The 25,775-nt window shown below is 40.6% G+C and overlaps 1 protein-coding gene across 4 annotated transcripts; it reads right to left on the bottom strand.

The window, feature by feature from the left end:
* Positions 1 to 849: 849 nt before the first annotated feature.
* Positions 850 to 25,249, bottom strand: LOC106567634 (HMG box transcription factor BBX). 4 transcript variants are annotated; one of them, XM_014137157.3, is made up of 17 exons: positions 25,107 to 25,249; positions 23,003 to 23,084; positions 15,576 to 15,747; positions 11,621 to 11,872; positions 10,977 to 11,178; positions 10,775 to 10,842; positions 9,706 to 9,786; positions 9,245 to 9,325; positions 8,752 to 8,832; positions 8,591 to 8,671; positions 7,576 to 8,419; positions 7,298 to 7,430; positions 6,333 to 6,487; positions 6,058 to 6,147; positions 5,483 to 5,689; positions 5,135 to 5,327; positions 850 to 4,806 (listed from the first exon to the last, which is right to left on the bottom strand). In XM_014137157.3, the coding sequence occupies exons 3-17, from the start codon at positions 15,732 to 15,734 to the stop codon at positions 4,731 to 4,733; spliced, it is 2,703 nt and encodes a 900-aa protein (XP_013992632.2). In that variant the 5' UTR covers positions 15,735 to 15,747; positions 23,003 to 23,084; positions 25,107 to 25,249; the 3' UTR covers positions 850 to 4,730. The 4 variants fall into 4 exon arrangements, with proteins under 4 accessions (XP_013992632.2, XP_045549444.1, XP_013992633.2 ...); XM_045693488.2 differs by having other exon boundaries at positions 8,591 to 8,668; XM_014137158.3 differs by lacking the exon at positions 25,107 to 25,249 and adding an exon at positions 24,486 to 24,837.
* Positions 25,250 to 25,775: the final 526 nt, after the last annotated feature.

The following is a 25,775-nucleotide window of genomic DNA, read 5'->3' as shown; positions in this document are numbered from 1 at the left end:
AAGCCAAGTGTCCAGCAGTGGGAGAAGATGGAACAAGATGGATTTTGGCCAACATTCTGATAATTTTCTCATCGATGTAACATTTGATCTCAATACAGTTCTGTTCCCAAAACTAGAATCTGTTACGAACAGAGTGGACTAAGTTTTGTAGACTTTACCCTTTGCCAAAGTAAAAAAAAAAAAAAATGTTGTTTAGGATTGCAAAGGCGAACTGACTTATTGCACACGCGCACTTCACAGAGTAGGCGTTCCCTAACAGAGATATGCAAATTAAGATAGAATGTGCCTATAGGATCTCGCTAGCTCATGCTTGGCTCTGCCCACCTCCTTGCTTGTTCTGCCCACTAGGACTCGTTTGCTCCCATTTGAAACGACAGGCTGTGGTCCATCTTGGTTTAGTTATACAAATCCTTGGCTCTGTGCTGCTCGTCGAAGCGCAAGAAGTATGAATGCCCTGACTTCTGCAGAGCCCATATCATCGTAAATGCTGCACGGCCAATGCAGACGTCAGAATGACCATGCAGCGCCTTTAAGTGGCGTCACAGTGATCCAAAGATTTATTGGGGCTAATAAGGGTTAATCAAGTGGTTAGGACATAGACAGTCAATTTCCACTATTCACATCCCAGAATGAGTGGAAGACGAAGAGAATTGTCACATACATTTCTTCAAAACTGCATTAAAGTGCCCATTATGCTAGATTTCCCCCAATTTAGCCAGATCAAACAGTTGGAGCGCCGTGCTGCAACAGAATGCTTATGTTAACATTTACGTTACACTGGTAATTGTTTAACAGATTCCAGAAATCACACTTTGATGTTGAAGAAGAGACTGTGGTGAGATGAAAAGGTTTAATATAGGTTACTTTAATAGGTGTTCAAGGAATAATAGTTGCGTCAGCAGACAGTGTTATGACATGACTCAGTGAAAGGGGCTGAGGGCGATGGCTAAGGGATCCCTCACTAAGCAGGGGCTCCAGTAAGGCAAGGCTGCATTGAACAACTGGGCTGTAACAATCAAGTCCATACATGTCATGATACAGTACTATTGACATAAATAAGATTGAGCACACATTATACAAGCTATCAGAGGAAACATACTTAAGATCTGGCGTCATCTCTTCAGAAGAACAAAAGGGAAGCCGTGATCTACATTCCTGTAAAGGGAGAAAGTCTATTTTTTTTTTTATCTGGGTGCATATTCAGTTTTTCTATTTTTGTAACTAAATGAACAGCTATAAAAAAGAAATTGTAATAAATAAGCTTGAATACAGAGGGTTTGGCAATTGTTCTTTGTAATTGCATGAGTGTCCCTGGTTTCACCCTTTCCTGAAGTGAGAGCCTCATTGAACTGCAGAGAAGAAACAAATAAAACCGTCCGGGGTGACACTGTCCCTTGCAAACAAAAAAAATCTCTCTCATATATATAACTTTAACAGACGTTGGCAGGTAAGTCACAATGACTTACAACTCCACACACCTCCACAGAGTTCCCAGCACAGCAGCTGAATCGTCATGAGGACCATAGGTTGTAACAAACTATTCACCTGTGGAAACAGTCCACCATCGCATACATACACAGTAGAGTCAAGACCTAAATTGAATTAGAAAAATACATGTACAAAATCGATTACATTCAAGAGACAGTACTAGCACAAAAGGATATAGTCTATAGTCATTTCAATAACTAATAATATAGGAATTTTATAGAGGCATCTTCTAAATAGAAAAGGTTGAAGGTGATATATTATGGCTGTTTTTGAAGATGTGTGGGGTTGGTTACCAACTTGATTCTAAAATGCTCAAATTAGATCAAAATACTTCAATGCATAATGTCATAAGATGGACATAAATACCTGTGTAATCTTTTAATTTCACTTAATGATATTACATTTTTAAGATCATCATGATATCATTTTGGTTTGGATCATAAGGTGCAAATATTGTCTATTAAAAGAGGCATTGAAAAGGTGCCAGTACAATGTACACCACTCCCACTTGGGGTTTTAGTCTTAGGAAACCCATCAGATATATAGGATCAGTTGTGCTGATATAATACATTTGTTACCTGAAGATCTATACACCAAGAAAATGCAGTGCAACCGCTATGCTAACCTTCGTTATCAACAGAATTTTCATTTAAAAGACAACTTTCCCTTTTCTTTGGCAAATGTCTCAAAACCACTAGTTACAAGCATGTACATCGTCACTCTTTTTGGGGAAGACAATTGCTTCATTTGTGTGAAAGAACAACACTGATGTCCATCAGTGGAAGAACTATGTGTAGTTTACTGCTTGGATGACTTTAGTCACCCTTCAATTTATTTTCTCTCAAAAATGTAAAATATATACAGTATATCTAAGTCTTAAATGTTTGTTTTAAAGCTTTCCTTCAAGCTTGGAGTTCGAAAGTCATGATTTAGGTCTGCTTGTTTACAGTCTGTTTGCCCGCTTTTAGGGATAAATAAACGAATGCAGCATTGCTCGTATCCCTACAAGTCAGTCCAATCCTGACTTGTAAGGATATATTTAATATAGTTTCAATATATTCTACTTTGTGGCATTATAATCCCTTGGCTAAAACTAAGTACCACCATTGGACAATAAGAGGGTTGCACTAATAGCCTTTTTTAAAAGTTCATGTTGTGCCCTGACAGCACACATCATTCAGACGTAGCCCAGAAATGGCAATGCAGTTGCTTTAAGAATACAAACTCCGGAAACTACAGGTGGAAACTACACTTCTAGAAGCAGTGCATCTCATCTCAGTGCTCATTTGCTTAACAGGTACAGTAAGCATTGATGCATTATTTTGTGTATGAGCTTTTTGACAACAGTCTTAATCCAGTAAACTAGGCCTCAGGAAAAGAAAACCGAGGTTGTGAACACAAGATAAAAGCAAAAAAAAAAAAAAATCTAGTTCAACAGCATCATAATACACTTAAGTGAAGGAGAAGAATCGAATATAAAAAGAGCAATAAACTCAAAGAAAAAGCAACAGCGAGAGAAGCGTGACTGACTGTAAGACCTAAGAAAAAGAGCATTGGTCAACTTAGAAACAAAAGAGTCAGAATAATATAGCATAATGATAATTTCATGGAGGACATATCGTTGGGGACTCTTCAACCTTGGAACTGGCTTGCACTACTTGTATAAGCCTGACACAGCTTTTTCCATCTGATTAGCTTACACCCAGTGCAGACGTCAAGAGTCCCCCAACCCTACTACAGCTCACACATTGTAAACAGAAGAATGGACACAAGGATCAGCTATTTGGATATGGAATGGATGCTAGCCTGTTCTACCTCGGTTAGAACATGCAACATTTTTTTTTTAACAAAATAAAAAAAATAAACAAAGCATTAAAAGCAATTGTCTTGTTACTGAAAAACAAATGCGTTGAAAAGCAAAACCTTAATTATTCTCATTGCCTAAGAGTGGACCGTTACTTGGCATAAGAAAATCTCAAAGGCTAGTAGGAAAAACAAATAGAGACCAGGGAAAACACATTGCCCTACTAAGAAAAAGTTACATCTTAAAAGCGCCTCCTACGTTAGTGCAGTGTTCTTTGTTAAAAAACTATCTTAGGAAACTAGTAGCACACATTTGGATTAGCCTTGTAGATGCTACGCAGACTGCGATAAGATCAAGTATTGACACAAAATGCATTTTCATCATTCAAGTATATTCAAACGGATGTAAGATTCATGTGAATGGTTGCGCGGTGGATGGGATGGCAGTGGTTGAGGTACGGCTAATGTCGTAATGAGCGAGTTAAGGCCATGGAGAACCGTCCATACGGTCAGTAACTTTGCTTCTCATCAAATTGAGCCCCACTGTAGGGGACCAACCGCCAGGTAAAACAGGCAGGTTAAGACTTACAATATACTAACCAAAGACCTCCCATCTAAGCTTAAACGTAAGCTTAAGTTCAAATGCAAGAGCCTCAATGTGTTGAGTTCAAACTGACAATGAAGGTTAAACAGATCACCGTAGTAGCAGTTGCTAAGCTGGTGGGAAGGCAAGGGATAGAGTAATATGGAATACTTGACCATGGTGTGGAAGGTTAAGAGGTCTGCTTTATCTCTAGACCACACTAAATAGGCAAATCAAAATGAGGGTACCACATGAAATAAATCACAAAGGACTATCTACCAAGCTGTGTCAATTTGTTCAAGCAGGAAGGTGTGCAGGAAGCCACAAGATTCGACTCATCCCTACATTAAGGTATGCTAGGTGGAAGGGACATTGCAACAGTGTGTGAAAGGGGGAAGATGTTCTCTTACAAGTGGTCAAGCTGACTGTGTGTAGGTTTCCTTTCTTTTTTTGAAATGCAATTTTTGTTTGCAAAACTTGACCTTAAAATGGCGTAATATCGGACAAAGATTACACATTAACGTGAACACAACCTGCCTTCCTCAGGGTACTCTAAGTAGGTAGGACCGTACAGGAAGAGGAGGGAGGTGACATCCTACTGCCAAGGGAAGGGTTCAAGAGAATACTTAGAAGGTGAGTGGATGGGAGGAGGTTGGGGGGGTGGTCTCTTACCCCACTTTCCCCCTCAGACCAGAGCTCTAGCTAATTCACCACAGAGGAGGGATCCATCCACAAGTCACGTTCCATCTCCTTCCTTCCAGAACAGGATGAGGAGTCGGAGGTTAAAAGTTAAAATGCACACAACACGCAAGCGTCCATTTCGTTTTGCTGGAGGCAGGAGGGCGGCTGATCCACTTCATTGGTCAGCGCAGGAGATGAGGACAGGGGTCTGGGCCATTTCCTTCTGGCTGTCGCCAATCACACGCTGGCCTCTGGTACAGGAGGAAGAGAAGGCGGTAAAGGTCAACCAATCAAGGTATGCACTTTTTGTTCTCTGCATTTGTGTTCGGATGTTTTTTTGTCTGGTTAGTGAAGTTGTGTTTTGGCTCCTCCATTGTACTTGATTGATAATTTAAGGTCATTGATTAGTTATGAAACTCCCTGGTTATCTAAGGACACAAATTGAAAGAAAATAAAACGTAGCGAATTCACGTTCAAAGCGTACAGAGAAAAATGTAACAGTGTTTAAACAAAAGATGAAAAGGAACAGCTTCCTTGAAGCAAAGGTGAGTCCCTCTTCCTATATTTCTGGCTGCCTACCTGTGAATGTTCTCCATGGCTGCCACCTCGGCAAGGGCAGACAGGCTAAAGAATGCGGGCAGGACTTCGGGTGCACTGCTCCTATCTGCTTCCTCCTGCTTGGGTGCACTGTAGCACCCTGTTTCGTTGCATAAAGTCTCTCGGGGTAATGGCTTGTCGTCCTGCTCCGGGGTCAGGTCCCTGACTTTGTCCTCTGTGATAAAACGGACCGAAGCAGATGCCATGAGGCTATTGCCTGTCATTCAAAATGGCCTCTCAAAATGGCATGGACAGAACATCCCTCATTTGGCGTTTTCCAGCTCACATACAGTATACAGAATAAACTATTACCTGTTAGGAAAGACTTACCCTCTGCTGGGGACACCCTGCCGTCAGCCGAGCGCACCAGGTGGGTTATTTTGCTCTTCCTAGCCTTCCTCTTCTGGCTGCCCACCGGCATGCTAGCGCTAGTTCCCATGGCCTCTGGGAAAAGCGTGGCGGTGGCACATGGGGCGGGGGTCTGCTTGGCCTTGGCAGCCGAGTCTGACATAGGGGAGTCACTATGCATCGCTATGTCTGAGAGGGGATAACATTTGAAAAGACCCACTCATTATAACTTGAGATCTGGGCACCTAACTCCAAGATAATTAATGCGTAAATCATGAATTGACTGCAAAAATGGATTCGGCCAAGACCCTTTTCTGCTAGATGGCTCACTTTTTATTTACTCCTCTCTTTGCAGTTTAAAACTTGTTCAACAACTAAAGAGAGAATATTTTACATGTGTCTAAATTCAATGTGAAATAAAAACACATGGTACTTACATGGTCACTTTTTTACATTGCGTAATGTGTCCATTTATCTCCAACTATGTGTAAATACCATGTCAAGAACATTCACAACTGGATTACAATCCACACACGTTACAAGATGCTCTAATTCACCTTTGTCCACAGTATTGGGTTTCTCCTTTTTCTGCTTGTACTTGCTAACAATCTTGTGGAATAAAGTCTTTTTCTGAGATGGAGATGGACCTGATATAACAAAAAAAGATAAACAAAAAAAGAAAAAAAGCATTGCATGCCATGTTAAATGGTAACAATGTGGTAAAGTTCCTGAAAGCGAGGAGCAACAGGAGCGGTATGGGATGCGGAGGGATGGCTTCTGTCAAAACATATTGAAATGTTTGGTGAACATTCCGGTAACATTCTCTGCTTACCCTTGGCAGGTTTTGGGGGTTGTTCCTCCGGTGCGCTGCTAACGTCTGTTTTTTTCTTCTTGGTGATGGTGGTGCTTTTCTTGTCGAATGTCAGAGGGCTGTACTGCGGCAGGCTGTTGAACTTCTTCTCAAACTCCTCCTCCAGTTTCCCCAAACTGCAAAGGTATGTTGTTGATTAGATACGGGTGGGAACATGCTCAACTCCACTTTCTTCATTAAGGCTTTTCATCTTGCGGAAATGCGTTGTCATTTGTTTGTCACTGTTGTTTTTAATATTTAGATAGAAATGCCAACACAATAATAGCTTTTCAAGTTCCCTCATGCGTGTTTTAAGTGTGCCTTGATCGGATAACTAAGACCAACTGTTGCTATGTTCCTCGATTACTGAGTCGCTATAAACCCTTTTACGAAGTGGCTTATTATCCATGTCATTCAAGCAGGGTTTGAATTAAACATTGACTCTTGGGAACCCCTAAAAATATGAATGGGATGAACAAACCTTATTGTTAACGCTTATGGAGGTGCCCACATTAAAATTTCAAACACTTGTGGGAGTGCCCATAACCTAACCTGGCCTATTTGCTCTCTTCAGGGATTCCTCAAAGTCAGATGTTAACTTGAACACAGAGGACCCGATTACACCGCAAAGAAAGCGGAGCTAGGTAAATAGACACTGAAAGAATAACGTATTTTCCACATCCAACAATTCACTAATAGTCTATAAATAAAACAGACTTGCTGCGTAAATGCAAAGAGCCTCGAACCACGAGCGCACTTAGCCAATCTCCACTGCCATTCACTTCCATTAGTACAAACGTGACTCCTTGCATGATGGACGTGCCCCTTGTCAAATGGGCTTATTGTTCGTTCACTATATTCTGCTCCCACTAGTCATATTTCATTCAGTTTTCAGTGATAAAACCTAGCACTTTTTGGGGTAAAATGTTCTTGGACAGGGGACTCACCCTGGCGCCGTCTCGTCTTTGGATTTTGACTTCTTTAGCTTCTTGGGATTAGTGGGTCCCATCTGTGAGAAAGCCCAGGTCTCGTCAGTCCAGCCCCCTTCATCAGATCCACTTCGAAAAGAGCCTCTTTTGCCTGATTGTGTGTGTGTGTGTCAAAAACAGAGTTTAGAGGAGCCACCAGTAAAATTAAAACACAGGGATTTGCTCGGAATGGGTGTAAAATAACAGCATATTGATAGTCATTGTGGAGATAGGGCAGGGGGGTTACTAATACATACCTCTGTCCACGTTGGCCCTCAGTGAGGTCAGCATCCCTTCCGACACCAGGGTCTTGTACAGCGCCCCCTTGCAGCTTCTCTCAGACTTCCTGGAGCCACACCCTTCGGCGTTGGCCTCCGCTTCCCTCTGCTTCTCCTCGACTTTGTGCTTGATGTGCGGGGGGCTGGGAGGGGCGGTGTGCTTCTCCGTGCTGCCCAGGGGGTCCGGGGTGCTGCCGATGCTGGCCTCCTCAGCCTCTGTCTTGGGGCTTGCTAGATTCGCTACCGCCTCCACTGTCGATGGCAGCTCTTTGCACCTTCCATCCTCTTTGTCCTCCTCTATCTCGGCCTCTTCCTTAGCCTTCAGGAGCCTCTTGGCTTTGGACTTCTTTTTGGGTGAGCTGGGCTCTCTCGGAATGGTAACGACGGCGGTGCTGGCCTTCTTCTTGGGTATATCCTCCTCGGCATCGCCCCAGGCCCCTTTAGCCACGGACTCGATAGTGTAGAGGAGGCTCTCCAACTCAGACTCAGACGATGGTCGCTTTTTGAGGGTCTTTTTGGGCGAGCCCGGACGAGGGATCTTGTCTTTGTCCACCGCTTTGGGTGGCTCCCTGGCAGTAGCTTCCTTCTTCTTCTTCTTCTTTTTGACGCTGGCCGCTTGGCCGCTGAGCGGTGGGGGACTGGCGTTGGTGGGCGTGGAGGAGGAAGAAGCGGAGGAAGAAGTGGAGGAAGACGGGAGAGAGGAAAGAGGAAAATCGGGGATGTTGCCCCCAGTGTCCTCCTTGACCACCATCTCAGTTTTGATGTGTGGGGCACGGGTATCGTCCTGTGTCTCCATCTTCCCTGCCTCAGAGGCCAAGCACATCTATACCAAACACAACAGTGCACATAAATGAACATTTCAGTAGTCACATCAATGTGAAAGTGCTGGAGATAACTATTAGTAATTTCCACTATAGGGATTTTGAAGATTTCAGTAATATCAAATGGGCTTAAATGGACCCTTAAAGGTTTTGTGATGGAGGGCCTGCAGTACCTCAGCGAGCTGGAAGAGAGCCGACTGGCTACACTGCTTTCCCTCCGGTGCAGTCGACTGGCTTGAATCAGAGGAGATCTGCTTTAATAGACAACAGAGGATAATTAGACAAAACTATAAAGCGCATGTAGTTGTGCAGAGTGGCAGACTTGAGACAGTACCTCTGCCAGTTGAAAAAGAGGGGACTTGACGTTGATCTTGGGTACGTCAGACTTTCCCTGCTGTGAGGTGCCAGACCACGTCTGAGGAAAAATGGGAACAAGAAAGGTGGAATGGATAAAGATCCTGGGATTATGTACCGGTATGTTCATATTTGTTACTTGTGTCTACTAAATAGTATGGTAGGTATATACCGAATGCTTTCATTTCTGCCCTCCCTTAAGGCATGCCCACACATTAGGAAGAGCCAATAGTGGAAGTATTGGCAGATTTGAATTTTGTTGATGTGGATTTCAGTAAGCAGGAAGGTACCCCACTCGGTTTAAAAACCAACTACTTAATAGCACATTAAAATACCATGTAGAATGATAAAAGTACATACTCATGCAGTATGTAAGCATGCTGAGCAGTTGGCACCTCGCCTATGAATGTTACAGGTCAATAACATTGAGCCAAATCATGTGGTCACAAATAGCCTTTCCTGAGAATACCTACTTCTGCCTGGTCCCTCCGACTCAAGGGCTTCCCCTCGCCAGCTGTGTCTGTTAAACTGGGCTGAAGCGTGCTGGAGGAGATCTGGAAAGGGACACACAATTGAGGGTTGGCTGACCCATTTCAACAGGAATGAGCCTCACTTCCTTTTCCCTATTGCAGCTTGATGTAAAGTCAGTGCAAGATAGATCACAGAAAAGGCATAGTAGTGCCATCATTTTAGGGAATGTTATGATTGTGGCATATGTGGTGTGTTGGGTATGGTAGGGTTACTTTAAGAGCAAACTGAACAATTTCTATGCAAATAGATAATAAATGTAATGTAGGCAAAAAAATATATATATATATCAATGCATATTGGCATAAAATCAACAAACTTGTGTCAGACTGCGGTTGCCATGACAGGCCTACTAAATAGTGCTACAAGACGTTAAAGAGAACCATCCCATTCTAGGTGGTCTTACCTCAGCAAGTTGGAATAGGGAGGAGTTCTCAGGGTGCTTAGTGACATCTGTGGCTCCAGACTTTGAAGAACAGGAGGAAATCTGTGGAGGTTCAATTCACACATTCACCACAAACATTTGAATAACGTGATCTTTGAATTTGCATCTCACAGTGCTTTTCCAACAAATGAGAGAATGACTTAAGTCCTTCAGATATATTTTCACTAAAACAATGATTTCTAGATTAAAGTTGTTGCACAACATGGATAGACTCAGTTTGACGAGTTGAAAAACCACTAGACTGGGCCTTTACATTATTTCATAAACCCATATAACTCTGAGGTCCCCTGGTGGTGAATTGCTGCACTACAGCCCAGGACTTATACTGAACAAAAATATGAATGCAACATGCAACAATTTCATAGATTTTACAGAGTTACAGTTCATTTGAGGAAATCAGTCAATGAAATAAATAAATTAGGCCTTAATCTATGGATTTCACATGACTGGGAATACAGATATGCATCTGTTGGTCACAGACACCTTAAAACGAAATGGGCCTCAGGATCTCGTCACTGTATTTTTGTGCATTCAAATAACCATCGATAAAATGCAATTGTATTTGTTGTCCATAGCTTATGCCTGCCCACCATGGGGCGGTGGGGTTATGGTATGGTAGAGAAAATATCATTCAATTTGCTGGCAACAGCTCTGGTGGACATTCCTGCAGTCAACATGCCAATTGCACGCTCCCTCAAAACTTGAGACAAGACATCTGTGGCATTGTGTTGTGTGACAAAACTGCACATTTTAGAGTGGTCTTTTATAGTCCCCACTACACCTGTGTAATGATCATGCTGTTTAATCAGCTTCTTGATATGCCACACCTGTCAGGTGGATTAATTATCTTGGCAAAGGAGAAAAGCTCACTAAAAGGGATGTAAACACATTTGTGCACAACTTGAGAGAAATAAGATTTTTGTTAATGTGGTAAATCTCTGGGATCTTTTATATCAGCTCATGAAACATGGAACCAACACTTCACATGTTGCATTCATATTTTTGTTCAGTGCAGTATGATGTGACATACCTCTCTGGCAGTAAGGGCATGCTCCCCAGCCAACAGTAGCATGCTTAGGCCACCCATCTTTGTGGGATCTGGGAAGGCACAAAATGAAGGCAAGTTGGGATGAATCTTTACTAATTTGACATTAATTCAGTGGCAGCTATGCTGAGACATGACATTCATATTTTATAAGCTGTTTTACCCAGAAATGTGTCACTTGACGCACCTGCCATGGCGAAATTAAGCTGTGGTGTGCTGTCAGTCTTGGGCACTTTCTTGGCAGTGGCACAGCCCTTAGGGGAGTTGGAAGGGAAAGACCACACTTTTTTGCGTGCGTTGCTGACATTGTGGCAGGGGCTCTTGACTGGCTTGTTGGTGGTGGGGCACCACTTGTAGCCTGGGTTAGCCTTCATGAAGGCATCCTTATACTGGAAGATGACACAAAGCCAGAATGGTTATCAGCAAAAGAAAGACACAGCAATTAATACCTACTCTAGCAAAATGCAGAACATACTGAAGAGGTGTTGTCTCAGTATAGTCTTTCAAATTAGTTTGCTTGTGATCCAGTGTTGGAGCGCTTGATCTGCTCATTTGCTTGTCACACTGCACAAATCAAGGTTCATTCTCTCTGAACTCTGCCAGTCCATGAGGAAAAATGATCTGAATTTAAAGTACTCTCCTCAAATGACTAAATCAAATGGAATGGTCTGTTTAGAGAAACAGAAAGGGGAGAATCCTAACTTAAGTCAAATTTTAACTTAGTCATACATTGATGTAAAAATTATACTTAAATGAAGTTAGGATTCGCCCCAAAGAGAATTAAAAAAAAAAAGTTTGACAGTTCCAGAACAGGGTTTTGGTGGTGCTCACCTCCTTGGCCATGTCCGTGTACTTCTGTTTCTCTTTGGGCTCCAGCACAGCCCACCAGTCAGCCAGGATCTTGGTGGCACCGCGGTTGTCCAGCCGAGGGTGCTCCTGCCTCACCAGTGAACGGTGGCGCTTGCAGAAAAGCAGGAAGGCGTTCATGGGCCGGCGGGCCCGCTGCTCTGAAGAGTCCTCCTCCACCTCCATGGGCCCCCCGCATGCCACCTCCGGCCCCCGGCTCTCCCTGACCAGCAATGGCTGTGGACAGATGCATCAGTGATAGATATTTCAATCTTTATCATCACTACCCCCACCACTATCATCATCAACAACATCATCATCATAACAATGGTAAGGCTCGATTGTTTCAGTTGATATTTCTTTGGGAATAATTCAAAATGTCCTTTTTGGGTATATCCATTGGAATTCAATCACTTTTTGACAGCATCCCTTTTGATTTAAACCAAACTTTCCATACCTGTTTGCCAATGGAAAAAGTGGTCAGAAAGTGACTTTTTGGACCTGAATGGCAAAATATTCAGGAGATAACAATTCTCAAAGTTGACCCATTTTGCATACCCCACCATACCATGAGACATCCATGTCTTCATCATTTGAAAAGTTAAATGGTTGACTTTGATATTTAAAAGCTTTCAAACAGGGTTCTCAAACTATTTAATTTCTTGAAGTTATAAAAATTACTTAACTTTAAATGTAAATGATACGTTGTAGCTTATACCCTACTTTACATCATCTGCTCTTGATTACAGGGTGAGTGTCATTTCAAATCATAGAAATAGATTTCATAGAATGGACCTATCCCTTCAGACCACTGTAATTTAGTACACCATTGAAATATAAATTGAAATTTTGACTTCTAATTACTACCACAAAGATGACAACCGTTCCACCCACTGTCGAATGTCAACTTAAAATGGTCACGTCTATTGGATAATCTATATTTCTAGGATTGACAGTATAATTTAAAACATATAGTCCCATACAAGTCAACATTCTCTGGTGTGGACCTCCATCGATCTTTGTTGTACCATTTGAGCGTTGAAATGTACATTTTATTCCCATTTTAGTAAATGTATTAGCCAAAACATAACACCCACCCTGTATTCAGGAGCATCTCAACCTAAGGCGGGCAAATCACAACCTCAGATCTAAAATAAGGGTCTAAGCTACAACATATGCAAATATGCATCATTATTTTATTTTAAGGTAAAAAAAATGACAATTTGTTAAACTTTTTCAAGAAATTATAAAATAGTATGACAATACTGTTTGTAAGCTTTTAAATTATATACATCTCAACCGTTTATCTTTTCCAGTGGTGAAGACATGGATGTCTCATATCATGGTTGAGTATGCAAAATAGGTCAACTTTGAGCACTTTTAGCTCTTGAATGTTTTGCCATTCAGGTCCAAAAAGTCACTTTCTGAGCACTTCTACAATGGGAAAAGATTTGGGCAATGGTTTCATTTAAATCAAATGGGGTGCTGTCAAAAAGTGATTGAATTCAAATGGATTTACTTTTTTTTTTTTATATGACAGAAAATGAAAGTGAATACTTCTAGACTACATACAAACCTAGTTATCAAAAACTGTTTCAGAAATTAAGTAACTGTTGAGTGAATATCTCACTTAAAAAGTCCATATTCTGTTAAATCATACACAAATAATGGTTGTTGACACATCCTATACTCCTTTGTGGCAAAAGCATAAGTTGGAAGGGGGGGAAAAAAAACACTTAAAAAACCCTACCCCAATCTTGTATTTTAAACAGACCTTTTAAAGGTATCACAACCTGCCGTGATTGGGAGTCCCATAGGGCGGCACACGATTGGCCCAGCGTCTTCCGGGTTTGGCCGGTGTAGGCCGTCATTGTAAATAAGAATTTGTTCTTAACTGACTTGCCTAGTTAAATAAAAGGTTAAATAATTTTTACCAAAAAATAAATAAACAAATATAGCTCCAATGCAGCCATTTTTATCTCAATATCATTTCTGGATCACAATTAAGTACCTTACTGATTGTTTTTAAATTGTTTAATTAAAACAAAAATAGCTTCTTAGCAAAGACCAATTTCTCAAGCAAGAATTTTGCTAGGACTGTCTGAGTAGGGAGGGGAAAACAGGAAACCTGTGGTATTGGCAGAGATCACTTTTTAGACTGCACTGGGGCTTTAAAAATGCTTGCCATTTCCTCATAGAACATGATGATTGTGTTGGCTCATTGGCTGAGCTGGCCAATCAGCGCTCTACTCGCATCAATATTTAGGTAATATTTCATAGAAATCTGGAAACACTGGACAGTTACGTTAATGTTTCAATCATATTTTACACAAGGTATTTGGGTCGTTCCACAGAATGAGTGCCTTATGTCCCTGTTTGATATTTTAAGTAGAAATTGTGCACAAATACTTTAAAAAAAAAACCTCTCTCTCATTTTAAGGTCAACCCTGTTATGTGAACTCAACTCTCGTTTTAATATGGTTGAAACTATTGCTTTTTAAAATATATTTTTCAAAAGAAACATTGAACATCTTATAGTCAAATCATAGCGTAAAATCAGTTGAGCTAGTTCTACTCTTTTTGGTGATTTTTCTGGTGTTGTGGAAAACTGAGCGGGTCGACCACGTCAACCCTGTTACCCATAGATAGACATGCTAGAAGAAATGTATTAACAATTACATTCTTGCCCCTCCCTGTTGCAAACAACAAGCTTCCATTCCCCCAGTCACAAGAGGTTTTATGGATGATTTAAGATGAAGTCGTCAACCCTGTTACAGTCAGCCCTGTTACTTTATTTGGCACTTAATATACTAATCTTTTTATTTAACCTCTTGAGATGGGAAAACATGTTTTTTATTAAGTTCAACATGTGCTCTTTATGACAGAATGTAGAAATCAGGTGAAATAAAACTTTTTTCACCAAGTTACACTACTCAAAAGGCACCTAAATTGGTGGAACGACCCACTTAGTGTTCAAAACATTAGGAACACCTTCCTAATATTGCGTTGCACCCTCTTTTGCCCTCAGAACAGGTTAAATTTGTCAGGGCATGAACTTTACAAAGTGTCAAGTGTTCCACAGGGATGCTGGCCTATGATGACTCCAATGCTTCCCACAGTTGTGTCAAGTTGGCTGGATATCCTTTGGGTGGTGGACCATTCTTAATACACACGAGAAACTGTTGAGTGTGAAAAACCCAGCAGCGTTGCAGTTCTTGACACACTCAAACCGATGCGCCTGGCATACTACCATACCCCGTTCAAAGGCACTTAAATATTTTGTCTAGCCCATTCACCCTCTGACTGGGACACATACACAATCCATGTCTCAAGTCTTTAAACTCCTTCTTTAACCTGTCCCCTCCCCTTCATCTACACTGATTGAAGTAGATTTAGCAAGTGACATCAATAATGGATCATAGCTTTTACCTGGATTCACCTGGTCAGTCTATGTCATGGACCTTAATGTCCTTAATGTTTTGTATACTCAGTGTATATCAAATTGAATGGGAATTAATCAGCAATTCCCAATTCAGAATTGACCCCTAACCCAAATTGTTTTAACATGATCAGAAACAATGGGGGACTTCAAATCCAATGGCTGCAGCAGCCTCGCACATCCTTTCAGACCAGCACTGTCTGTCTGCTCCCACATCCAGCCAGGGAGAGATACTTCATAGAGGGGGTTAAGTACTGAGGCTGATGGTTCTATACTGGAGTCAAAGGTCACTGCATCATATACAGTGAACTAACAAATAGACTGTGTACATGTATCATGGAGCAATAGTCAAGTGGGACTGTGGCAAGAGATTAAAGACTGGAAGTCCAGGGTCATGATCAGTAGGTCTGAAACTATCTGTACTTGACAAATAACAAATGGCTTTTCATTTCAAAACGTGCCTACTGAATGCATCCCCGATCTGCAAAAGAAGACGCTCACCTTCTCCAGTTCTTCTTCGTCCTCCTCCTCTTCCTCCTCCGAGAAGTCCAAGGCCTTCTTGGAGAGTAGCGGGTGCCATTGTAGACACTTGCGCTTGGGCCGCTTGCCGCTCACCTCCACCTCCACAGGAGGCTCCTTACCCCTTCCTCCACCTTTCATGGCGCTGCCAAGCCTGGAGGGGGGAGAAAGATAGTCAGAGTTCACTCACAATTTATTGTGGCATAGGATCAAGCTCCATTTAGACACTGATTTTGGGTCAGTTTTCCCCATTAATGCTTAAAGCTGAGATCTGCGAAATAGCGCCACTGACCACCCCACCACAGTTATTGGTTTTGTTGCCGAGCTGAGCATCACGCAACATGCAAAAAAAAAAAAATGCAATACATAGTGTGCTCTATCGCCCGTGCAACAGTATTTGTTGTTTGCAGTAACTTCTTTGTTGTTGTAATATCACAAATGGACACGCAGTTTCACCAATATGGATTGACGCTTTAAGGTTAGGATTGGGGGAGGGAAAGCAGATGCCAGATCTTTACCTAGGGAAAACTCATGTCGGAGCATTTGGGGTTGGGTTTTGTTGAGCGCACTGATCAATGACTTTGTAAGTAGCACTATACAAATACATTGGATTGATTATTGACTGAATTCTTTAGTCTCTTGAGCAACTGCTGGTGTTGGCCATAGTAGTAACAGAGACTAAAGGTTAAAGGTCATGAAAAAGTGATCCCTTTAATTAGGCACCCTGACGAGGGCTCAAACGATGGTCCCTGTGACTGTCATTCCAAAACCAAAAGGCCAAAATTATACCAAAAGGCCAAAAATCGCTTGGTAAGGTCACTAGGTTTTGTACTAAGATACAGAATTAGCAGTAAATTGAGGCTGCCATTTCAAAAGTACTTTGAGACTGAACACCAGACTGCCCATGTCTCTAATTGGCTGATGGCATCATCACTTGGCCAGGGTGTGGTCAATGGAGTGCACAATTCTAAGTGTAGATACGCTTGCAGAATAGTTAAGATTTCTTACGTGTGTGTGGTGCAAAGCCATCTAGCCGACACTTTTATCGAAAGCAACTTAGTCATGTGTGCATACATTTTACATATGAGTTGTTGTGAAATTGTTAGATTACTTGTTAGATATTACCATATGGTCAGAACTAGAAGCACAAGCATTTCGCTACACTCGCATTAACATCTGCTAACCATGTGTATGTGACCAATCAAATTTGATTTGACAACCATTAGATTCTACACTTGGGTATAGCAACCTCAAATCTGACAAAAGAAGACAAGTCTGTGTTTTAGGGCAGGTTGTGATACAACAGCATTTGATCAGATTAACCCACATCTGTGTGTATTTACTCTATGGTAAAGGGTATGCAGCATCTATCCTTCAATTTCTGTAAATGAACTACTGTATTCAATACTTAGGGGAAAAAATGCGTAATTGATAGCTGGGTCCAATGCATTTCAAATATTTTTTTCACTGCACTCAAATATTTTATTAATAAAAAATGTATTTTTTTGTTAAAGGTCAATTCCGCCACTTTTCAACCTCATTCATTATCTACAGCACCATACCAGTGTCTACATACAGTGCGGTCCAAAAGTATTTGGACAGTGACCTGTTGTTTGGCTCTGTATTCCAGCACTTTGGATTTGAAACGCTACAATGACTGAGGTTTAAGGTGCAGACTCTCAGTGGTGGAAAAAAGTACCCAATTGTCATACTTGTGTAAAAGTAAAAGATAACTTAATAGAAAATGACTCAAGTAAAAGTCACCCTGTAAAATTATATTTGAGTAAAAGTCTAAAAGTATTTGGTTTGAAATATACTTAAGTATCAAAAGTAAATGTAATCGCTAAAATATACTTAAGTATCAAAAGTAAAAGTATAAATAATTTCAAGTTCTTTATATTAAGCAAACCAGATGGCATAATTTCCTTGTTTATTTTAATTTATGGATAACCAAGGGCACGCTCCAACACTCATTTACAAACAAAGCATGTGTTTAGTGAGTCATCAGTACAGAGGCAGTATGGATGACCTCTTGATAAGTGTGTGAATTTGATCAATTTCCTGTCCTGCTAAGTTTTCAAAATGTAACAAGTACTTTTAGGTGTCAGGGAAAATGTATGGAGTAAAAAGTATATACATATTCTTTAGGCATGTAGTGAAGTAAAAGTTGTCAAAAATATAAATAGTAAAGTACAGATGTCTCCAAAAATGACTTAAGTAGTACTCTAAAGTATTTTGTAAGCACTTTACACCACTGCAGACTGTCAGCTTTAAATTTGAGGGTATTTTCATCCACATCGGGTGAACTGTTTAGAAATTACAGCACTTTTTGTACATACTATAGTTCTCGCCCCACCCCCATTTCAGGGAAACAAAAGTATTTGTTTCAAATCCAAAGTGCTGGAGTACAGAGCCAAAAACAAAAAACACGTGTCACTGTCCAAATACTTACCGTGACCGTAATGTTACTGTGACCGTATTACCACCACAACAACGGTCACGAGTCATTATGGCAGTCTAATTCGATGTGACCGTTTAGTCACTGTAATTAGGCTTCTCCAAGCTCTGATGTGGCTGATGGTCATTAGTAGCCTACCAAACTTGCTAACTACCTGGTACTCAGCACTCTATTGTCTCTCTAATCACTCTGACGTCAATGCAAACGTAATCAAAAATCTAATCAAACACTTCATGAGAGCCCATGAGCTCACGTTGGGAAACATTTCTATAGGCCAGTGATTCTCAATCCTGGTCCTGGCTACCCAAAGGGGTACACATTTTTGCTTTTGCCCTAGCACTTCACAGCTGATTTAAAATGCTGATTAAAACGATCAACTCATCATAAAACTTTGACTTGAATCAGGTAGTGCTTGGGCAAAAACCAAAATGTGCACCCATTTTGGGTCCCCAGGACCAAGATTGAGAACCACTGCTATAGGCTATGCAATTGCGTGAGAAAAGAGTGATGGGCCTCAATTAAAAAGAGGATCCCATCAGCTTTCTATAGGCTAGGCCTACTATATTTATTTCTCAACCTTCCTAATATTAAGCAATTGGCTTCTCTTTAAAAGAGGAGTATAGTCTACCTGGCTGGCATGAAAATAAATCACGGGGAAAAGCGTCCTCCATTCACTATTTAAGTTATTCTACAATGTAGAAAATAGTAAAAATTAAGAAAAACCCTGGTTTGAGTAGGTGTGTCAACTTTTGATTGGTTTTATATATCTGAGAGAGAGAGACTCTTTATAGCTTACATTTTATTCTCTGTTAGTCAGCACCTCTACACTAAATAATTCTCTCTGGGTGTGCACCAACTCATGCTTTCAATGATGTCATCGGGTAGAACTTTTAAGCTTAATATTTTTTGGGAAATGCACCGTTTTCACATATGTAGACACTTGTATTGTGCTGGAGATAATGAAAATGAGGTTGAAAAGTGGTGGAATTGCCCTTTAAAAATAGTAATACTCAAATACCTATCACACTATACATTTAGCATATACAGGATATATTTCAAACTTCATGTGTAGTAAACACTTTCGTATGACTTTAATAATTTTATCGATAGCAGTAGAAAAAAAAAGGTGCTTTTTGATAAGCACACCAAAGACGTCAAGAATGATACGCATAAATAAAAGGACAACACTTCTAATAGCTTATTTGCAGGATAACTTTTCTTTCACATTGATTTAGACATTTAAATGTGGCACTGACTTGCTCTTGGTTTGTGGTTTCAGAATTGTCTCAATTAAGAGTTTGGTGTTTGACTCGCTGGGCTATGCACGTGCGGTTACAAACCTGGCTTGCGTTAGTGGCAGGTACAATATCAATATCCACCTTCCTAAAATGGATGAAGCCCGAGTTGGAATGTGAATCTGAAGCTGGCTAGCTTTTTAAAAATCCTGAATAGATCTAGCTAGCATCGTAGTATACACCTCAGGACTTTGATAGATACTTGCCTCTAAGTTCCTTAATAGGAGCAATCCACAGTTGAAACAATAAGAGAGCAGGCTTCCCACCAGTCTTTAACACCAGTCTTTCAGTAAAATGCTGAGGGACTGGGTGGGAGAAATGTAACCACTCAAATGCATGGATAGAGATAGATGCATTGACCGACCATCCATATCAACATGGATGGTCAGTCCATTTTGAGGCTTTACAGTGTTTGTTTACATTTACTTTGTTTACAAACATTGGCGTAAAACATGCTAATATTTTGGGTTCTGATGGGGGACGACAGTTTAACTAATCTCATGAGGCATTTATGTTATATTCTTCAAGAATCAATGGGTATCATTGATTAAAGTCCAAAATGTAGCAATGTAGCAACTGCAGATTGTCCCATTAATCCACCATATAACATCTTGATTAATTTCTCAGATATCATGTGGTGTAACAAGGTGATAAAATAAACAAAAAGACATTTGCCTTTAACAACAATGATTAGAGTGCTAGTAAATCAGACAGTTAAAATTGTCTTCATGTGCAATGTTATCCCTCATTACTACTATAATTGACATCTCGTGCTATTTGCATGTGGAAATGTTGCATGTACAGTCCCTTCAAAAAAGTATTCACACCCCTTAACTTTTCTACATTAAATGTTTTCATTATGTTACAGCCTTTTTGTTGTGTTTTGTGTTACAAAGTGTAATTATGTTTTTAGTGTTTTTTTGGACAAATTAATTAAATGAAAAGCAGAAAAGTCTTGAGCCAATAATTATTCAACCCCTTTGTTATGGCAAGCCCAAATATACTGAACAAAAACATTAAATGCAACAATTTCAAAGATTTTACTTACAGTTCATTTAAGAATCAGTTAATTGAAATAAATTCATTAGACCCTAATCTATGGATTTCACATGACTGGGAATACAGATTTGCATCTGTTGGTCAACAGATACCTTAAAAAAGTAGGGGCGTGGATCAGAAAACCAGTCAGTATCTGGTGTGACCACGATTTGCCTCATGCAGCGCGGCATCTCCTTTGCATAGAGTTGATCAGGCCGTTGATTGTGGCCCGTGGAATGTTGTACCACTCCTCTTCAATGGCTGTGCGAAGTTTCTGGATATTGGCGGGAACTGGAACACACTGTCGTACACGTCGATCCAGAGCATACCAAACATGCTCAATGGGTGACATGTCTGGTGAGGATGCAGGCCATGGAAGAACTGGGGCACTTTCAGCTTAGGAATTATGTACTAGGAATTATGTACAGATCCTTGTGAAATGGGGCCGTGCATTATCATGCTGAAACATGAGGTGATGGTGGCGGATGAATGGCACGGCAATGGGCCTCAGGATCTCGTCACAGTATCTCTGTGCATTAAAATTGCCATCAATAAAATGCCATTGTGTTCGTTGTTTATGCCTGCCAGTACCATAACCCCACCATGGGGCACTCCGTTCACAACAGTGACTGTTGTTTAATGATCATGCTGTTTAATCAGCTTCTTAATATGCTATGCCTGTCAAGTGGATGGATTATCTTGGCAAAGGAAAAATGCTCACTAACAGGGATGTAAACAAATTTGTGCACAAAATTTGAAAGAAATAAGCTTTTGGGGAATATGGGAAATTTTGGGGATCTTTTTTTTTTTCAGCTCATGAAACATGGGACCAACACTTTACATGTTGTGATTATATTTTTGTTCAGTGTAAGTTCAGAAGCAAAAGTGTGCAATAATAGTGTTTACCATGATTTTTCAAATGTCTACCCCATACATACTATCATTTGTAAGGCCCCTCAGTCGAGCAGTGAATTTCACACAGATTCAACCAAAGACCAGGGAGGTTTTCCAATGGCTCACAAAGAAGGGCACCTACTTGTAGATGGGTAAAAATAAAAAAAGAATCAGACATTGAATAACCCTGGTGTAGTTATTAATTACACTTTGGATGGTGTATAAATTCACCCAGTCACTACAAAGATACAGGCGTCCTTCCTATTTGCAATAAGGCACTAAAGTAATACTGCAAACAATGTGGCAAAGAAATCAACTTTTTGCCTTGAGTGGCACAGCAGTCTAAGGCACTGCATCTCAATGCTAGAAGCGTCACTACAGACCCTGGTTCAATTCCAGGCTGTATCACAACCAGCCGTGATTGGGAGTCCCATAGGGCGGCACACAATTGGCCCAGCATTGTCCTGGTTAGGGTTTGGCCGGGGTAGGCCGTCATTGTAAATAAGGATTTGTTCTTAACTGACTTGCCTAGTTAAATAAAGGTAAAAAATAAATAAAACATAAAAAACAGTTTGGGGCAAATCCAACAACACATCACTGAGTACCACTTCATATTTTGAAGCATGGTGGTGGCTGCATCATGTTATGGGTACGATTGTCATCAGCAAGGACTAGTTTTTTGGGGGGGGGGTTTGGATAAAAAGAAAGAGCTAAGCACAGGCAAAATCCTAGAGGAAAACCTTGTTCAGTCTGCTTTCCAACAGACACTAGGAAACAAATTCACCTCTGAGCAGGACAATAACCTAAAACATAAGGCCAAATACACACTGTAGTTGCTTACCAAGACAACATTAAATGTTCCTGAGTGGCCGAGCTACAGCTTTGACTGAAAATCGACTTGAAAATGGCTGTCTAGCAATAATCAACTTCAATTTTTTTTGTTTCATATAATAATGGGCAAATATTGTACAATTGAGGTGTGAAAAGCATTTGAGTATTTTGTATAGATTGTTGACCCACAAAAAAGGTCCCACTTTGTAACAACAAAATGTGGAAAAAGTAAATGGGTGTGAATACTTTTTGAAGGCATTGCATAACCTTTAACTTTGTTCAAACTGGTTTGCAGTCTCTTTTACGCAGTGAACTTCTGAATCTTTGCATACTATTAAACGTCAACTACAAATCATGTACTAGAGTCGGGCACTGAGTTTTTCCCTTACCAAGTGACCTAACAAGGGCCCTGAGTTTTTCCTGGTCAGGTTGGTCAAGACAAGCTCAGAGCCCTATGAGGGTTGTGCTATGGGGGAGGCATGCATAGTGTGCACACACACCTGAGACCGAGTCACACTGTTTCACCATTGTTGAAACAGCTCGTTAGTGTGCAGGTTATGCAACCACAGGATTGTAGGAATTACTCTTAAATAAAGAAATGATGTAATTTGGAAACATAATCATCTTAATTAGAAGGCTATATCTCAATGACACTGCGCAATTATTGACATAAGCATAGAAATGATTATTGTGCTTACTCTCAAATCAGGTATGACAATCAATTATGTAATATTAATATGATGAGACACAGGATATATTGTTAATGAGGATATAATAACATGAGGCATTATGGCATATCAATGAGTGGATACCATGGGCAATTGACAAATAGGTAAACAAAAGAGAAGAAACCTTGACCTGGAGGATATGGGATGGATTGCAGGCATACTTACTTAGGCACAGACTATGGAAAAGCTGTATCTGAAAGATGAAGATGAATCTGTCAGTCAGGCTTTGTCATGCGATGATGATGACCTATAAAATACAAGACACTGCTCTCAGTCAAGCGATACATTTGCAATGCTTGGTTAACGCACCAAACAACCACAGAGGCTAGGATTCTAGTTTTATTCTTCAGTAGCCATAGTAAACATGTTTATTAATCATCACTGTGACAATAACTTAAAACGGGTGTGTAGTCTAGTCTTCGATATGTGATAAGGCTTCGAACTATTGTGGGACATCATTTGTTGTTGTTGAAACACGGTGTCGATTCCAAATCTGTGCAGTCCATCGTACATAAGCGCTTTTCAGAAACCCAGGAACGTAGAAAATAGAGCAGTTAACTCTCAGTACATAATAAAAGACCTAATATCAGGTAAATACAGTTCAGTCGATAAGATTGGCTAAACTACAGTATTGTAGCGGTTAATTTCTGGTAAGACCGGTGCTGACTGTAAACCCGATTAGGCTGTCACGGAATCAATAAAGTGAACCCACCGTAAACATTACATGACCAACATTGTTCATAAATTACTATAAAACTAATATTTTGTTTACCTAACCCAAAGTCCTTAGTATAAAGCTCACATTAGCATCTATGCAAAATGTCGATCTAGGGTCTGAAAGGATAGACAAGCGAATGAGAGTCCATCTTGCTTTGGGGAAAATGAAGTATAAATCTCACTCCTGTCAAACTCGTATGCATTCATTGACAAAGGTATTCCGCATGGACAAATCGGCACCTTTCATTACTTAAACTAGGGATTTTCCGTCCAGATATTTGCGGCAATACGTTTAATGGGCATCATAGTCACCATTTCCTACCAGTTACTAGGAATAAAAGTAGCTTGTTAGCTTGCTAGCTCTCAGACTCAAATTGCTCCAGCCCGCCTGCTGAACGTGTCGTATGCAAAACATGCAATGGTTCCAAAAGGCCACGAGCGACTATAAGTGACAAACATCCATGGAATTGTAACCAAACTTCACTAATTTGATTGTTTTCACGCAATCGAACGCTGCCATCATTCGTTTAGTAACAATGTAGCCGTGCATTTCATAGGGGTAGTGCTCTCGTTTCTCAGAGGAATGCAAATACTCGCTTTACCATGTCGTACATGTTGTCTTAGTCTTTTGCATGGTCGTTTTTTACCGAACAGTGACTTAAAATGTACACCAAACGGCTTTGAGGGATGGAATTTACGATTATAACAACACGTTTATAAATGAAAGCCCATTGATGACATTAAATAATTCACGAAAAACAAAAAAGCACCACGCTGACCACTTCGAGAGCGGCGATACACAGATGCAAACCTCACACTGGATGACTGAGTGGTTTAGGTGAAAACGACACTGTGATTTTGATAAGGGCTAAAATACCAACAAGTTCTCTGTCATGACGGCATATAGCCTAGGCTACATATTCAAACATACCTCTGATACCCAGCTCGAATGCCAGGGCCCTCTCATCCCCAGCTGCGTCCACCTTAAAACTTATTGACACATAACAGTTCGGCACTGGCTGTACAATAACACAAATATGAACTCTCTTCACCGGATGAACGCTACAGAGCAGCACAATGATCTGAAATCACCAAACTAAATATGAAAATTCACGAATTATATTGAAATCAGATAAATGATCAGTTACATTAGGTCGCAGTGGCGTACTTTCGTTTTCCTCGAACAAATTTTGCATCTTCTCTAATCTACCCTCCCCCGTTCGAACTGTTCTAGGGCTATGGTCTTCTAAAGCCTTGTGCAGTATGATGTCCATAGCCAAGCACTGACTGGCCTAGCCGTGTCATCACCCATTCAGATTCTGGCCTTACAACACACATATTTTAAACAAACTTTCTCTTTGCAACGTGCTTGAAAACGTCACTGAAAAGATGTGACTAGCGAGAAAAATAGGACTGTTTTTAAGCAGAAAGTCACTGCCTGTGTCTCAGTCGTGTGTGACTACTTAATATAGCTTCCTGGGTGTTGCGTTACAGTGAGGGATCGGAGTGTTTGGAAAATAAAGTGTAACAGTCAAAGTATTCCAGCACTCACCTGCAACAGGCCACCCAGAATGTAAAGGTAACCAAAGCGTGGTGCTCCAACTGAGCCGTTGTCAACCTCATTCACCCTCGCTTAGTGTTCTTCTCTGACCAGAACCGTTTTTACAACATACAGAGAGTACTGTACATACAGAGTGAAAATAGCCTTATCATGTAAGGCTGATCGTGATTGGAGGATGGCTTGAACGACAGCCCGAATCAACCAAACAGAGAGAACATTACAGTTGTGTATTGTTCTGAGACAGCAAGATATGTCTTCATAATGTTCAGGACATGTACAGTTACACTGTACAACCAGGTAGGGTAGAACGAAGAAAATGCACACCAATTATTCAGAAGCCATACTCGCACATGGAATCTCATTGTAAATTAAATGTACACAGTATAGGCCTAACCATGATGGCACATAGCCTACAAATTGACACTACCGGCAGCTATAATGTTTCACGGAATAAGCGCTTCAAATGAAGTCACATGTTTAAAGCTAGAATCATTAGTTGCTACATCAATTGTTGGACTTACAAATTAATGATATATAGGCCTAATAATTGATTATTGAAGAATATAACTTGTCTCATAAGCATAGTTCAACTATCGTACCACATCATAACCCCAAATATACGCTTGTTTTACTCCAATGCTTGTAAACAACGTGCATGTA

Source organism: Salmo salar, chromosome 13, assembly GCF_965601325.2.
Source record: "Salmo salar chromosome 13, fSalSal1, whole genome shotgun sequence".
Lineage (NCBI taxonomy): Eukaryota > Metazoa > Chordata > Actinopteri > Salmoniformes > Salmonidae > Salmo > Salmo salar.
This window is presented reverse-complemented; position numbering and strand designations above follow the sequence as displayed.

Bases quoted from the DNA above. Each gene is read 5' to 3' on its own strand.
- LOC106567634 (XM_014137157.3), bottom strand. From the start codon at position 15,734: ATGAAAGGTGGAGGAAGGGGTAAGGAGCCTCCTGTGGAGGTGGAGGTG. The intron at 5,690-6,057 runs GTGAATTAGAGC...ATCCCCTCTCAG, and splicing joins ACCCAATACTGTGGACAAAG to ACATAGCGATGCATAGTGAC. The intron at 5,328-5,482 runs GTAAGTCTTTCC...GTTTTATCACAG, and splicing joins CAGGGTGTCCCCAGCAGAGG to AGGACAAAGTCAGGGACCTG.